General features: G+C 28.7%; 1 protein-coding gene across 1 annotated transcript; it reads right to left on the bottom strand.

Annotated features, from left to right (window-relative positions):
- Positions 1 to 318: 318 nt before the first annotated feature.
- Positions 319 to 6,453, bottom strand: LOC113373901 (calcium/calmodulin-dependent 3',5'-cyclic nucleotide phosphodiesterase 1-like). Its single transcript, XM_026614166.1, has 9 exons — positions 6,377 to 6,453; positions 5,985 to 6,249; positions 3,891 to 4,148; positions 3,655 to 3,824; positions 3,167 to 3,404; positions 1,820 to 1,958; positions 739 to 813; positions 473 to 613; positions 319 to 413 (listed from the first exon to the last, which is right to left on the bottom strand). The coding sequence occupies exons 1-9, from the start codon at positions 6,451 to 6,453 to the stop codon at positions 319 to 321; spliced, it is 1,458 nt and encodes a 485-aa protein (XP_026469951.1).
- Positions 6,454 to 14,981: the final 8,528 nt, after the last annotated feature.

Raw genomic sequence — 14,981 nt, 5'->3', positions numbered from 1 at the left:
CTTTTTAACAATATTAGTATCAAAACCATATCCATCAACTAATTTACATGCAAATCATAACCATATTATTTTATTATATTATTTTTTAGGTGCTGTAAACAGCTACTCATTATTTTTTGTTATTTATTTACAACTCTACAAATTTATATCTACAAAACACTATTCAATATACATCTTTTACATTTTGATTGAGCATTCAGGTAACATGATAAATACTTTAGCAGTTGCATAAATTTGAATTTAATCTTTGCTAATATTTATAAATCACTATTAAAATTATATATTTTATTTTCAAAAAAAATTAAATTTTGCATCAATTTATTCGCTGAGTTTCTCATTTTCAATTTCAATAGAATCGAGCGTTTCTTCAAGCTCTCGCAACTTTTTCTCTTGTTCAGCCCTCAAAGCAGCTTCTGAAGATTACAAATTTTATTGAATGAAGTTTGTTTATAAAACAGCAGTAAATTATTACCTTCTGCAGCTCGTTCTTTCCAATTACTTTTATTTTCCGCAATAAACGCAATCCACGGTTTTTCAATTACAAAACCTTTCTCTTCTTGGCTTTCATCACCTATAATATTTGCATGCTTTTGGCTTACAATTTCATTTATAGCTTAGTTATAAAGTGCCAATTTATTCTATGTGCATTCGAACTACTAATATATAATACGTAATAGAAAAACTATGTACTTTCTAGTTCCTCTTCCTTTTTTGCAAAATAATTGGTGCATGTATCACTTAAGGGTTTTAAAATGCTTTCTAACATTTCTGCACATACGATCATGGACGGTTCTACAATGTAGTCGATGAATCCTAAAATAAACAACGTTGGTTGTATAATAACATTTTTTTATTTGGCCTTACCATAAAAATATCTAATAATATTAACTAACACACGAATGAAAAAATCAGTATGTTTTGGCTTAAATTATGTCATTATATTCAAAATAATAGTTATATAAGGTATTTTTAACTTCCCGAAGGAGAAGGTTATGTTTTCATCTAAAAATCCGATTCGCTAATTTCATCGACGTTTGGTCAACAACGCCTGATCCGATTTCAGAAATTTAAAAGCCATTTGATGTATCTTGATGAGGATTATCGTTTCTCAGTTTTGTGCAACGATCGGTCGAGCCGTTTCTTTGTAATTTGGAAAAAAGTGTAAAACTTTATGTCCACATTTAAGCTCACACTACCGAATTGATTTTAAGAAATCAAAAACTATTCGAAAGATATTAGTTGGGAACGATACCGATTAGTTTCAGGTGAAAATCTACTTGCCTTAAGGCAAAATACCAATACCAACTAGTTAAAATTTGTACTATTGATTGCCTGGTTAATACCATATCTCTATTTTATAATAACAGTGTTGTCTCAATATTACTTTAACAATGCTAAATGTTTTGAAGGCAATTTTATCTGATTTAAAACGTAAATATCCACCCTTACTAACCTTGGCACATACATGTAGGGTTTGTTCAATACGACCTATTTTTATTTTCATCTCAACAATGGTGTAATTATATACAATTATCTCTAATTGATTAAGTAACATATAGATAGATTTGATTGTGTTATATTGATTCATCTATTTTTAGAAATATTTCAGCAATATGTATCAGAATACCGTTTCTTAAATTATTTTTTCTGATCTGGTGATCTATTTGTTGTGCGATAACCATATTATAAATTTCTGATGACAATCTCCAAAACACTTTTTTTCTGAAAATGGCTTTAAAACTTTTCTATCTCCAACATCGGTGAGTTTTTGAGGGATAGCAATTTTAGAAATTGTTAAATAATATGGTATTTAAAATACCTATTTGGGACTCTGCAACCAATGTATTATTTCTATCACAAAGAGGACTATATGGTAAACCAAGACTGTACTCCAAATCTCCTTGGCGGAAAAACTCTTCTGACAGAAGATCCGACCATTTATAGTGCAACTTCCAAGGCTGCAAAAATAAAAAAAAATCAAATGAAAGTTTTAAATACTATAAATAGAGTAGAAGCATCTATTCAGATGAGATGAAATATATATAAGCAACATTCAAAAGCAGAATGAATTTCCTCTCAGAAAACTTTTCTTCGGCTTTTAATAATAATGTGGTTAGTTTTTACTATACAAAGAAGGTCTTATCTAAGAAAAATATCGACTTCTAGGCATGTTTAATTCAAATATTAAAACCAAAATTTTCTAAGATTAACTATTATCAATTTGAAGATTTTTGGCATATAAGAATATTGATATCGTGGATGAAAAGCGATTTATGTACTAAAGCGTTCTAATTTTACGAATATATTTATTATAGATTAAATATAATTTTTGTACTGCATGAAATAAACTAATATCGATTTCTTCAAAGAGAAAAGTGCATTTCTTCGACCAATTAAATTTCGTTTCATAACCGTCTGTTAACTTTCTCCACATGTGAGAACATGTGGATGTTTATTAACAAATAATTTGCGGTAAATTAGTATCGCATCGGTTTCATATTGATATGAAATCGTATATAAACGATTGTCCCACTTTTCAATCGATAATCATTGTTTTAAATACAATGTATCATTGCAATAAAATATACACCTTGATGTGTTTTTGAAAGTGTTGACTAAGATAGAAGAATATATTTTGTTTCTCTACAAAAATTTAATGGAAAGAAACATCATATGCAATAAAACAGATGATTTTTTATTTATGATAATTTTACTGATTATGATTATAATTTAACCCTTGCAACTGTGAACTGTATTAACAATGATTTGTTTGTATATTATGTATTTGTTTGAGTTCTAATTACAATCACTGATTTGTTACTAAGTTATATTGCAAGAAGATATATCTATTTTTATTGGTTATTTACATGTTGTCAAGCGGACTTTACTTTTTTAAGTGAACAACTAGTTCAATTAAAACACTCCGCTACCCCCTTTTCCAGGGGAAGCAATCATTCCGTGTAAAGCTTAATGCCCTGAAGTTTGTCATCTTAATGACCAATCTAATAAAACGAAAAGACGTCCGAACACATAGGTCAGGAGAATTTCTAAAAAAAAATATTTTTATGGAAAACATGATACATAATATATATCATGCAAGGCAATCATGAAAGGACGAAGACTTTTATGGATAACAAGAAGAATCCAAAAATTCTCTTCCACTTACCTTTGCTGGATGTGAAATATCACACATATGTACTACAAGTGATAGAGCTTTTGTTTTATCGATTTCTGCACTGGGATCCTCAGCAAATATAGCCATAGCACTTTTTATATTCTTCAATTGTTGAAAATGATGGGACATATCTGTAGCCAAGACGATATCGATAACCAAAGCTCTGAATTCACGATATTCGTCTTTTGATAATTGGGATAATATGTTATATTGCTCATCTCGGAATAATCTATAAAATAGTAAAAAAATACTATAGTTATCAATTTCAAAATTAAAATCAGAACTCTAAATAATTTTCAAGCAGGAACATTCAAAAACCAAAAAAGTGACCATGTACATAATCACTTTGTATGCAATAAATTGATCCATTTTCGAAAAGCTTTTGAATGATTATGATATAGATTTGCGGCTTAGTGTGAAAGATTATATTTGATCTGTATATTGAGATATATTATTTAAGGACTTTTTTTATTACTTACTGAAATGATGCACTGATGTGATGATTTTCTAAGACAGCTCTATCGTTGTACAACAAAGCGATATCACTACCAGACATGACATGAAAATGATTTGTTGTACCTGTATGTTCATAGTCGTGTATTATAGCCGCAATTAAAGTCGCAAATATTTCTAAATCTGTTAACCAATTCTACAAAAATAGAATTATTTATAATATAATATAAAACTAATATATACTCAATTTTTATCTCCTTACCATCAGTCCAGTTTTGTAAATCATATAATGGACTGTCTGTGCCACATCAGCTCCGTGTAGATTGTTGTGATACAAATTGTTATATTTCATATATCCTTCTTCAATTTTATTGAGAAATGCTTCTAATGTATTACGTTGTATCTTGAATTTGTGCAATAATCCATATCGATTCAATATGTCATAGCCAAGATATCTTATGGGATGGTCATTTGCGACTTGACTGAACGCAAAAATGTCGAAATCCCACTCGTTCGATAACTGAGGAATGAAAAGATAGATTTATAATAATATGATTTATTTGGTTGTTGTATAATTGATGTAAATTGAAAATTGTAATTCTCTTTGTTCAAATCTGTGATAAATTGAGCTTTTTAACTTCCCGTGGAGTAAGTTATTGTAATCATCCAAAAATCGAAATTGAATTTTTGAAGTAAAATTTCTTTAGGCGCGACTAGGGCGTAAATCCGTACAAATCATTTTAATACGGGTCGATTGTGATTAGCCATCGTGTATGTGAATAGAGATCTGTCGTTGTATGGGTTCCGATATTAGCAAGGAAATCGGCATAGGTAAATAAACATTTTAAAGTTACATTGTAGTACAAATCTTGTTTTAGTGAAAAATTTCTGAATCAGAAGAATATTTTACTCTGTTCTTTGAAAATATTGATTAATAAGACTAATGATTAGTAAGTTTATTGATTAGAAATTATTTCTATATTATTCGTAGTTTCTATGAATCTTTGAAGTTATTAAAATGAAAAATATTCTTTAGGTAAGACAGATATTACAGATGTTCAAAAAATGAGATTATATCATCAGCGAAAAAGTAAAAAAAATACAAGCAGTCAATGAATGTATGTTAATTTTAATTACATGAAGTTCTTCAACACAATTATTACATGATGAGTAAAGTTGCGGTAACAACATTTGTTCAGGCTTTATTTAACATTATCCACTGTTTAAACGAATATTATAGAATTATTAATCAGCAATTACTTTATTTCTCTAATGAAGGTTCATTACTAAATAGTAATTACAATGACAAATCGATTAATTTTAATAAAATTTTTATTTTTAAATATTAGAGATATTTTTAATGCTATTATAACTATATAATTTATAATTTATCATTATATAAATGTGTATAATGGTTGACACTAATAAATGTGTACATCACGAGTGTTACCATATTACTAATAAACATTATTCAAAATTGTTATATGATGTATTTATTTTTACTTAAATACCATCTTGTACAGTAGCAAATAAGTTTTACTTCAACCGTGTGTGATCATTACGCGCACTCTTTTTTTCATATTTTCACGTTTTGAAAGTTTCTGAACATTTTGGCATACCTAAGAAAAAATTGATGTTTGTTCGTATGTGTATGGATACAATTTTTCCTCCACGTTTTCAGGCGCACGAATCAATCGATTTGAATGGTTTAAAAAAACATTCGATTACTATTGATAGGGAGATGTGCTGATTAGTTTACTGAGATACTGAACAAAGAATGCAAAAAATAAAAATTAAGTTATTGAGAGAACGGAGCATCCGATTTGAATGACCCAAAAAAGATTCAATTCGTAATGATGTTTTTGGTTTAATTTTTGGAAAAGGCAGGTCCAGCCGTTGCGGAGACACGTAGCTAAATGTGCAAAAAATGACACCGTTTGAGAGAACTGAGTTTTGTTTATTTACTTTTCTATAATAAATATATAAACGCCGTTGTCCTATTTCATAAGCTTTTATATTATATCTATAGAACAAGAATAATGAGTGTTGCAGTATTTATAATGATCTGTTTGAAAACATTTTTTATTCATCGAATATTTCATTACGGTACGGGAAGTTCCAGCAATTTTCCTTAAGACACGATGCCATACACCACTAGTTGTTCTTTTCTTAGAGGAGGAAAATCAATTAGTTCTGGGGTCGTAGATGCCTCAAGCAATTATATATAACGTCTTACGAAATATTTAAAACAAACTTTTTGAGTAATTCCCAAAAAATATATCGATACATATGACGATACTAATATGTGTAATTTCGATTTCAAGTCATATTTTCAAATTTCCAAATGTCAACTCACCTTGAGCATTTCCGTAACCTCATTCGGGAACTTCATATTGACTGGAGGTAGAGTGAGCCTATCATAAATTTTGTCCACCAAAAGTCCGGCTCTGACAGCCTGGGCCACAGTTTTGAATTTTGGTTTATTTTCTTCAGCGCCCATGCGGGATGCCAATTGTCTTGTGAAAGTAAAAGCTAGCCAATCTTTAACTTCTTCGGGCGCTTCCAGAGTTTGCACTTCTGACAGATCGTAATCATCGTCAGGTTGACGTCTTTGTTTTTTTATAAAACAATTTGGAAAAATAAATGAAAGTTGCGATATTTAGATTGAGATTTTGAGTGGAATGAATTTTGTATTTCTTTTTTTTATTAATATGGTTATTTATATAACTGTAACATGACATGACTTACCTGGATCTAAGGGAGTTTATAACAAGTCGATATCTTCCAAAATTCATGGCACGGCTAATTTTAGAATCACGACTCATGTGTATCATTTCATGAGTTCTTCTAAAAAAATTACTTTTTACTTATTGTTTCGTGAAAGCAAAATTAAGTTACTTTTAAAGAGCAAGCAAATATATATTTTAATTTAATTTTTTTGTACATATATTAAATTCATTATAAATTCTAAAAATGTTTTGTTACAAGTACAGATAGTAGGTTTATCAATAGTAGAATAGTAGAACCTCTGTTTGGATTAACTATTTTTTTTATCATTTACAGACTGTAGACATCAAAAATTATTTCTGCGGTTGATAAATTAAATTTCTTATGAAATAAATATATAATATTAATATTGTATATGCAATATTTGCTAATTCTTTCAGTTTTCATTATTATTAAATAATTACCTGATTACGTAGTGTACTAATTCTTTTGCTACTTTACTGCACCAATCACCACTCTGACACATTTATCAAAGAAGTAAAATTTCTAGTACCTACTTCAAATACAACCTAATGTGTGAATTTTTGAACTTCAACAAAATCTTATAAAAATAAATCACTTCTAATTAAGGCTGATGAAAACATGATGATAATTGATACTTTGGAATTACTTCTAGAAGGGTTTTCACAAAAATAAAATTTGTCCTTAATAAATCTTCAATCTTAATAAAACAATTAATTTTCAAAAATAAAGGCTCTTTCAACTAGTAGGTGCGTTATGGTAAAACAAATTTTATTGTGCCTTCAAACACATTCTCTATACTACTGAGTACAAATACTAAAAATATATAATGCACTCTAACCAATAATACAAAATTACTTGAAATTTGTTTGGTCACTTCAATCAGCTTATTTTAGTAAAGAAAAAAGCTTTCTAAATTGAATTCTCTTCACTGTCTGTCGGAATGCTTACTGTCTTTCAATTAACGAATGATGCTACACGAACAATACTAATAAGAAAATTGTATAATCGATATTTTATCAATCTACGTTTGAAATACTCAGTTTTAGATACAGAAACGAACTTGGACTTTGTATTTTTGTATCATTTGTATCTTACAAATAATACTGTCATCCTTTTGGTGCCTAGTTGTAATAAATTTACAACATTTAAAGTCATTAATCCAATATAGTATCATAAAAACATCCAAATTTAGTATCGTTTTGACTTGAAGTTTTTCTGCCAATAATTTGTTTCCTCTGATTCTAATTGTGCACTTTCTTATAATATACGTACACATATAATTTAACTAACTTTAATTTATTTATGAATAAATAAAGTTTCATTAAAATATTTATGATGGCTGAAGCATTTGAATAATCTTAATCTGAAAAAAGAGTGCGCATAAGGTTCACACGCAATTGAAGTAAAACTTATTTGCTACTGTACAATATGGCATTTAAGTAAAAATAACTACACTCGTGATGCACATTTAATAGTGTCAACCATTATATACATTTATACAATGATAAATTATGAATTATGTATAATGGCATTAAAAATATGTATAATATTTAGAAACAATAATGTAATTAAAGTCATACTGAAATATGACATAATCGGTTTGCCATTGTAATTAGCATTTAGAAATGAACCTTTATTAGAGAAATGAAGTAATTGCTGATTAATAAATTCTATAATATTCGTTCACACTGGATTATGTTAAACAACGCCTAAACAAATACTGTTTTCGCAAATTCACTCATTATGTAATTGTGTTTGAAGAACTTCATGTAATTGAAATTAACATACAATAATTGGCTGTTTGTATTTTTTTACTTTTTTGCTGGCAATGTAATCTCATTCTTTGAATAGCTGTAATATTTGTCTTGCTTAAAAAATATTTTCTATTTTAATAACTTCAAAGATTTATAGAAACTACGAATAGTATAGAAATAATTTCTAATCAATAAACTTACGTTCAGTACACGACACAAATATTTAATTTGTTTTATTATTTTCAAGGAACAGGGTAAAATATTTTTCTGATTCAGGCATTTTTCATTAGATCAAGATTTGTACTACGATGTAACTTTCAAATGTTTATATATGAATGCTGATTCCCTTGTTGATATCGGTACGCAAACAAAGTTGATGTCGGTACGCATACAACGACAGATCTCTATTCACATACACGACGACTAATCACAATCAACCCGTATAGAAATGATCTCCTCGAGAGCGAATATAGTTGCTAGAATTAGGTTTGACTAATAATTTGCGTACGGGTTTAAAATGAGACGTAGATAATTTGGTAAATATTTTTTTTTTGTAATATGTATGATTTTTTCTTATTACTTATTATATATAAATAGATTAAACATTTACTTAAAAATATATTTTTTGTTTTCAAATACTTGTTCAGGAATAAATATAGCAAATAATTAAATTAGAATGTATGGAATGGGATCTTCAAGTATAGTCTAAAAATACGCAAAGCTAATACAATTAAAATTTAAATTCAAATGAATATCCAGTTTAAATAATAAATACAAAAATTAAAGCAAAAATTAAAATAATAATAATTGCTTAATAATTCCAAGCATTATCTATGAGAGATATAATATGGAGCCATCAAAATTTGATTATTTGACAAACGGAACGGAAAATTAAATAATTATATTTGGTATTCTAGCACTGTTGTAAGTTGCTTCATTAAGGGTTGAAAGCAATTAATGCCACTTAAATTTCATGACATTGCACGCAAAAGTCTTATAAAGCAGTAGGCTAATCGCCAGGTACTTTTAATTTACACACATTCATAGTATTTAATTAATATATATACATATATATATATATATATATATATATATATAAAATACATAACAAAGGGTTTTTAAAATTGTGAAATCAATTGAAGTTATTTCTTACTAATTGTCTAGAAAAAAATTACTTGTCTGAAATTTATTTTATAACTAATTATTGGTTTTTTTTCTAACATCTTTGAATTGGATTATTGACATTTCCTGACAATGATACATAAAAATGACATAGTAGATAATCGACAATATTTAAATTATTTATACAGATGTTATTGAACTACCAAAATATATATAAAATTACACACACACATATTTTTATAAATATTTATTGCCAAATTTGCAATTTTACAAAATATATTTAGCAGGTGTATAAATTTAAATGCCTTTAGTTTGCAATATTTATCCATTCATTTTTATTTATTATTCTCCTTAGCTATAATTAAATACATCATTGCCATCTTATTATTCATCTTTCTCGCTGACCATGTACGATTCCTATTTTTTTCTTGTAAACTGGGCTTTAAATTTCGTCTAATGTGGTCTCGAGATTTTATAACCTGTTATTAGTGTCCATATTCACCTGATTCTATATAATAATAGAGTAGGAAATATATGACATAATAGTTTATTAGATTGTATTTTTAGGGTTAACCCGAAAACAATCATCATAAAGATTTCGTTTCGGAATGATCATGTTTTTTAAATTAGTACCGTTCTAAAAAGCAGTGGCGTATACAGAATATATAATTTTATTAGAATTTCATTAAGTTATGTCTCAATTTTAATTCAATTTAAAAACATGTATTTCATTATATAATATAGTTTACACTTCAAGCGTAGTACATAGAGTTTTTCCCCTCAGGTATTACATTATTTTATAAATTAGATTTACTGTTGACAATTCTTAAAAAAATCATATAACAATATTTAGCAAAATTAATAAAGTTCAAACTACAGCTATGGATCTTTCGCAAAAAATGTACCGGTGAAATTTATATTTTGCCTTGTATTTTGTAAAATCCCTTCAAAATTGAAAATAAACCGGATATGGGGTAAAAAAAGGTTACAAATTTTTGAAAAACTGTAGAAATAACATATTTCTACTATAATCAATTAGCGGAGAGTTTTACTGAACATAATCAGATAGTTGTTTGCTTGATATATGTTATATGTTAATTAATTTGAACCTTTTTGCCCCGCCCTACTCTATATAATTTTTTGATGAGAGCTTTTGATAGTTCGATGTCTTTATAAATTATTTATCAAAATGCGAAGTAATTAGATTTATCTCTGCATTTATTTTCTGCAATCTACGACTTTGTGATTCACATGCTCGAATAAAAAAATAAAATTAAAGGCTATTCATGACTGTTAAAAATATCATTTGTGGACCTCATTCCGTGGCAATTTGAATTTCGATCGTATCCGAAATGTGGAATCAAATTAAACGCATAACATAATTATTATTATCGTTGTTCTGTGAGGTGCGTTTCTTCTCGTTGTTGAAATCCATAGCCGAGAGCCAAATGAATTCTGAGCTCAGAAACAGATCAACTTGGGATCACAACGTCACAATATCACAATATTGAAAATAGCTGGAGAGCTGGATTGAAGATTAATCTGGACGTGATCACATAATTTGCCATTATTTTCCGCAACGACTTTATTAGAGAATTGATCACTTCTGAAAATTTGAATTGCTGATATTGGGCTTACTTTGATTTGTTGACATATTGATACTTTAGACAATCTTAAGATCTCAATAGTCCAGTCATTTAAGCTTAAATTAGGTAAGAAGCTCGGAATTCGTGATACCCAGCTGTAAGTCTGTAAATACTTGTATATTGACACCTAAAAGTTGTCTCATGGTGTACGCAACATACGTAGGGTTTGAGACAACATTTAGGTGTCAATATACAAGTATTTACAGACTTACAGGTGGGTATCTCGAATTCCGAGGTGAACTTACTATAATGACTAGACTACAAGATGATACATGCATAAACATTCTGATATTCCCATTAAAAAAAAACAAGAAGTGGACAAGAGTAGTCTATCTCTAGTCAGCATATTTTATTGGCTGTAGAAATTTTGAATTGCTTGGTATATTTAAATGCTATATACATATTTTTTTAAATTATGCTAAAATTGAATAAATATATCAGATTAATTCATTTTATGAACTCTTGTTTTTCTAAATCGGCATTAAAATCCATATTATTAGGTATACATCCATCGATAGAGAAAACAATAAATGAAAACATAATGCAAAAAGTATGAAAATTTTATTTTGGATGGATGATTTTCTAACAATTGAGGAATTAAACCTGGTTAGAATTCAAGTTTTAGAAATACTATTTGAGTTTTTAGCTTAGTTTTTAGATATTTGTGATTTTCAACAAGCACAGCCCCGATAAAAACAATTTTTTGAAAATAATTTAATATGGTTGATGACTTGCCAAGATAAAACAGAATAGGAAAGTGCATGGCAGAAATAAAATGATGAACAAAATTCAAAATGCTGAACTACTGCGCATCTTCTAGACAAAATTATTTGAAGTGAGGAATTAGAACTAGGTAGAACCTATGTTGTAAAAATAGTGTCTAGTTCTATAGCTTTGATTTTAGACATTTGTGAATTTTTACAAAACCAGCATAGATAAAAACAATTTTCCGAAAATTATTTAATATATTTAATGACTTATCTAGATAAAATTGAATAACGTAAATACAAAAATGAACGAAATGCAAAATGTTGTAGAACTACTGTGTAACTACTAGACTCTAGACATAATTATTTGAAATGAGGAATTTAAACTTGGTTGAACAAATATTCTAACTAGTGGTGTATGGCATCGTGCCTTAAGGCCAATTGCTGGTACTTTCCGTAACGTAATGAAATATTTGAGAAATATTAAATGTTTTTAAATACATTATTATAAATACTGGAATTCAATGCAAAATTAAAATTATTTATTTGAAGTTTATAAGTTTACAAGTGTGTAATTAAAATTCGAGTTATTTTAGATATTCAAAAAAACTTGGAAGTTAAAAAAAAATTGAATTAAATTTCTTTGCCCAAAAGCGAACTTTTCGTCAACACAAGCAGAAAGATTGTTGAATCATTCAAATCGGATGCTGAGTTCTCACAAAAACTGCAATTTTTTGCACATTTATCTCCGTATCTCTGAAACGGCTAGACATGTTTTTTCCAAAAACTAATCACCACTTCTCTCCATCATTACGAATTGAATGTTTTCTAGATTATTCAAATCGGATACTCCGTTTTCTCTCTTTGCTTCGTATCTCCGAAGCGACTTGACCTGCCTTTTTCAAAAACTAACCGGCAAATCTTTCCATAAATAGCAATCGAATATTTTTTTAAACATTCACATCAAATCCTTTGCTAAAAAACGTGGACTAAAATCTATTTTTGCTGAGGTATGCTAAAATGCTCAAAAACCTCTGAAACGTAAAGATATGCAAAAATTTTCAATTTCGATTTTTGGACGATTACTATAACTTACCCTACGGAATGGTAAAAATAGTGTCTAATTTATTAGATCTGATTTTGAACATTTGTGAATTTCCACAAAACTTAGCCTGTATAAGAACAATACATGACCTGCCTAGATAAAAACAATTTTTTAAAAATCATTCAATATGGTTGATGACTTACCCTTCACCAAATATGAATGATTACGTGAATAGCAAGTTTATAAAAGAGAAAAAAATATCAATATAAATTCCGTTATGATTTGTTGGCAAAGTAGTTGTTTATACACAAGTATATAAAAATTTATTTGTGTTTCATACTTTTTGCATATCCATATCAGCTGGGCAATTGATTCTGCTTATGGATGAAAACTTTGAGCCTTTATAAGATTTTTTAAAGAAATTTTACACAGTGTCTTCGAATATATCTTCAGTGTCAATATGCAGATTAGACGTTGTCATACTTGCTTTTCTTCCCGAGTTTGGTGCCCTCATGTCAATAAGTTTTTCCTCGAGTTGTTTGTTAATCATTTATTTCCCAGCTCTCTAATTAAAGTCCAAGTAAAGCGAAGCAACAACAATAAAATCACGAAACGAGGAAATAATAAAAGCGGCGAATTTGCCGCAGGCGACTACAACTGATCACCGCGCAAAGCCTGAACCTGAACCGCGGCATGACAGTGCCAAGGCATGCGATCTCTGAAAGAAAAAACAATAGCAGTCAATTTTATTGTAAATGCATATTTTACAATACACTTTCTATTTATACTGGAAAAATACTGTATTGGCAATAATCTATAGTTATGGGTTGAATCTTTCCTTTATCTTGCAGTTGTAAGGAATGCCAGGAGCGAAGTCCGATAAGTTGTACTAAAAGTGGAAACTTTATGATTATTTTGAATCAATTTGAAATTGTAATAGATGATTACTTGAAAAAGTATTCAGGAACTTTTTCTAACTGGATTACGTTTTCAACCTTTGCTAATGTACATGCTCGAACTTGAACTTACTTGAAATTCGATATATCATAAAGGTTTAGTTCATCCTAACAAAATAAATATATGAAACAAATACAATAAAGCATTATAGTATTTTATTGTAACAACGAAACAATATGAAATTATAATTAAAAAAGATAAATTTGTGTTAAAATTGAGGGCATTGACAAAATTTCGAACTTAGAGGAGACTTGAGGAAAGTATATGAGTGGTCTCGTAGAAATTTATTCAAATATATTTCTATATTGTAATTCTTGGCTTCATACTTTAATAGCATCACCGTTTCTTATTTTTTTATTCACATATCTAAACAGCAATCAGAACCTTACGTCCTATGAGCTGTTGGGCTGAAACTTCTCCTTACTTCGTATTTTTAGATGGTAACCCAATGGTCATCCTATACATTTTGATGATTTTTATTATTAGAATTTGTCTATTAGGGCTGACTTTTTATTGGTGCAGCAATGCCTGGCAAGAGCTATTTTCACTTGCAAACACTTTGCTATCTATATTTCCAAGTGAAAATCGTTGTCACTGCTGCCTGACAACAGACAGCTCGAAGTGGGTATCGAACCCGGGACCTCTGAAATAAGTGCCGTCGTTCTTAACCGCTTACCTACAGGCGAACCCTCTTGTATTTTTAAACATTTTTTTATAAAAATAGGGCATCTATCTTATTTTGATTCCTAATCATCATGGATTAAAATGTCTTGTTCTTGGTTTCTGTCGTTCTTGTTCTTAGTTTCTTTTCCAGGATATTGGTGATAATTTCAATATTCTTCAAATAACTTACCTTTGTGAGAACATTTTTTTTGTTTATATAGAGAATGTTTATATATCTTTAGCATGTCATCCAAAAAACCAGATATTTTATATATCATAGTTTAATTCAGTGTGTACTTTTACTCAAAGATTGTATTATAGTCAATGTTCTTTCATTTTATTAATTTTTTCATAGTTTGTTAGAAGAATTGTTTTTGTAGACGGATATATATCAGACAGACAAAGAATTGTTGTATTTAGTAAAGGCAAAAAAAATTATTTACTGCTGGTATCAAATTCTCTCTTGTCTGAATTCAATCTCTGGTAAAATTAAAAACTTCTTGAGGTGTTCAAGAGTATAACTGGTACTCTCAATTAACGTTAATAATTATGCAAACAGTAAAAGAACAATAAGTCAGCGTTATAAGGTTATAACAAGGAAAAGAGGAAAAAACAAACAGTTTATTTGCGGACGCTTCGAGCGATCACTTATTAAATCTTACATTCGAAAAAACCGAGAGCTGATACCAAAAACCTTCGTTATATATA

The sequence above is a fragment of the Ctenocephalides felis genome, unplaced genomic scaffold (genome assembly GCF_003426905.1).
Source record: "Ctenocephalides felis isolate EL2017-DRISC unplaced genomic scaffold, ASM342690v1 CF-g0.4_SCAFFOLD_01604, whole genome shotgun sequence".
Taxonomy (NCBI): domain Eukaryota; kingdom Metazoa; phylum Arthropoda; class Insecta; order Siphonaptera; family Pulicidae; genus Ctenocephalides; species Ctenocephalides felis.
The sequence above is the reverse complement of the archived record's forward strand: the minus strand, read 5'-3'. Positions and strand labels throughout refer to the sequence as shown.

Coding starts and splice junctions, on each gene's coding strand:
- LOC113373901 (XM_026614166.1), bottom strand. CDS start 6,453: ATGAGTCGTGATTCTAAAATTAGCCGTGCCATGAATTTTGGAAGATAT. Junction 814..1,819: donor GGTTGCAGAGTCCCAAATAG/GTATTTTAAATA, acceptor TGTTTATTTTAG/GATTCATCGACTACATTGTA. Junction 614..738: donor AAGCATTTTAAAACCCTTAA/GTGATACATGCA, acceptor TTTATAACTAAG/CTATAAATGAAATTGTAAGC.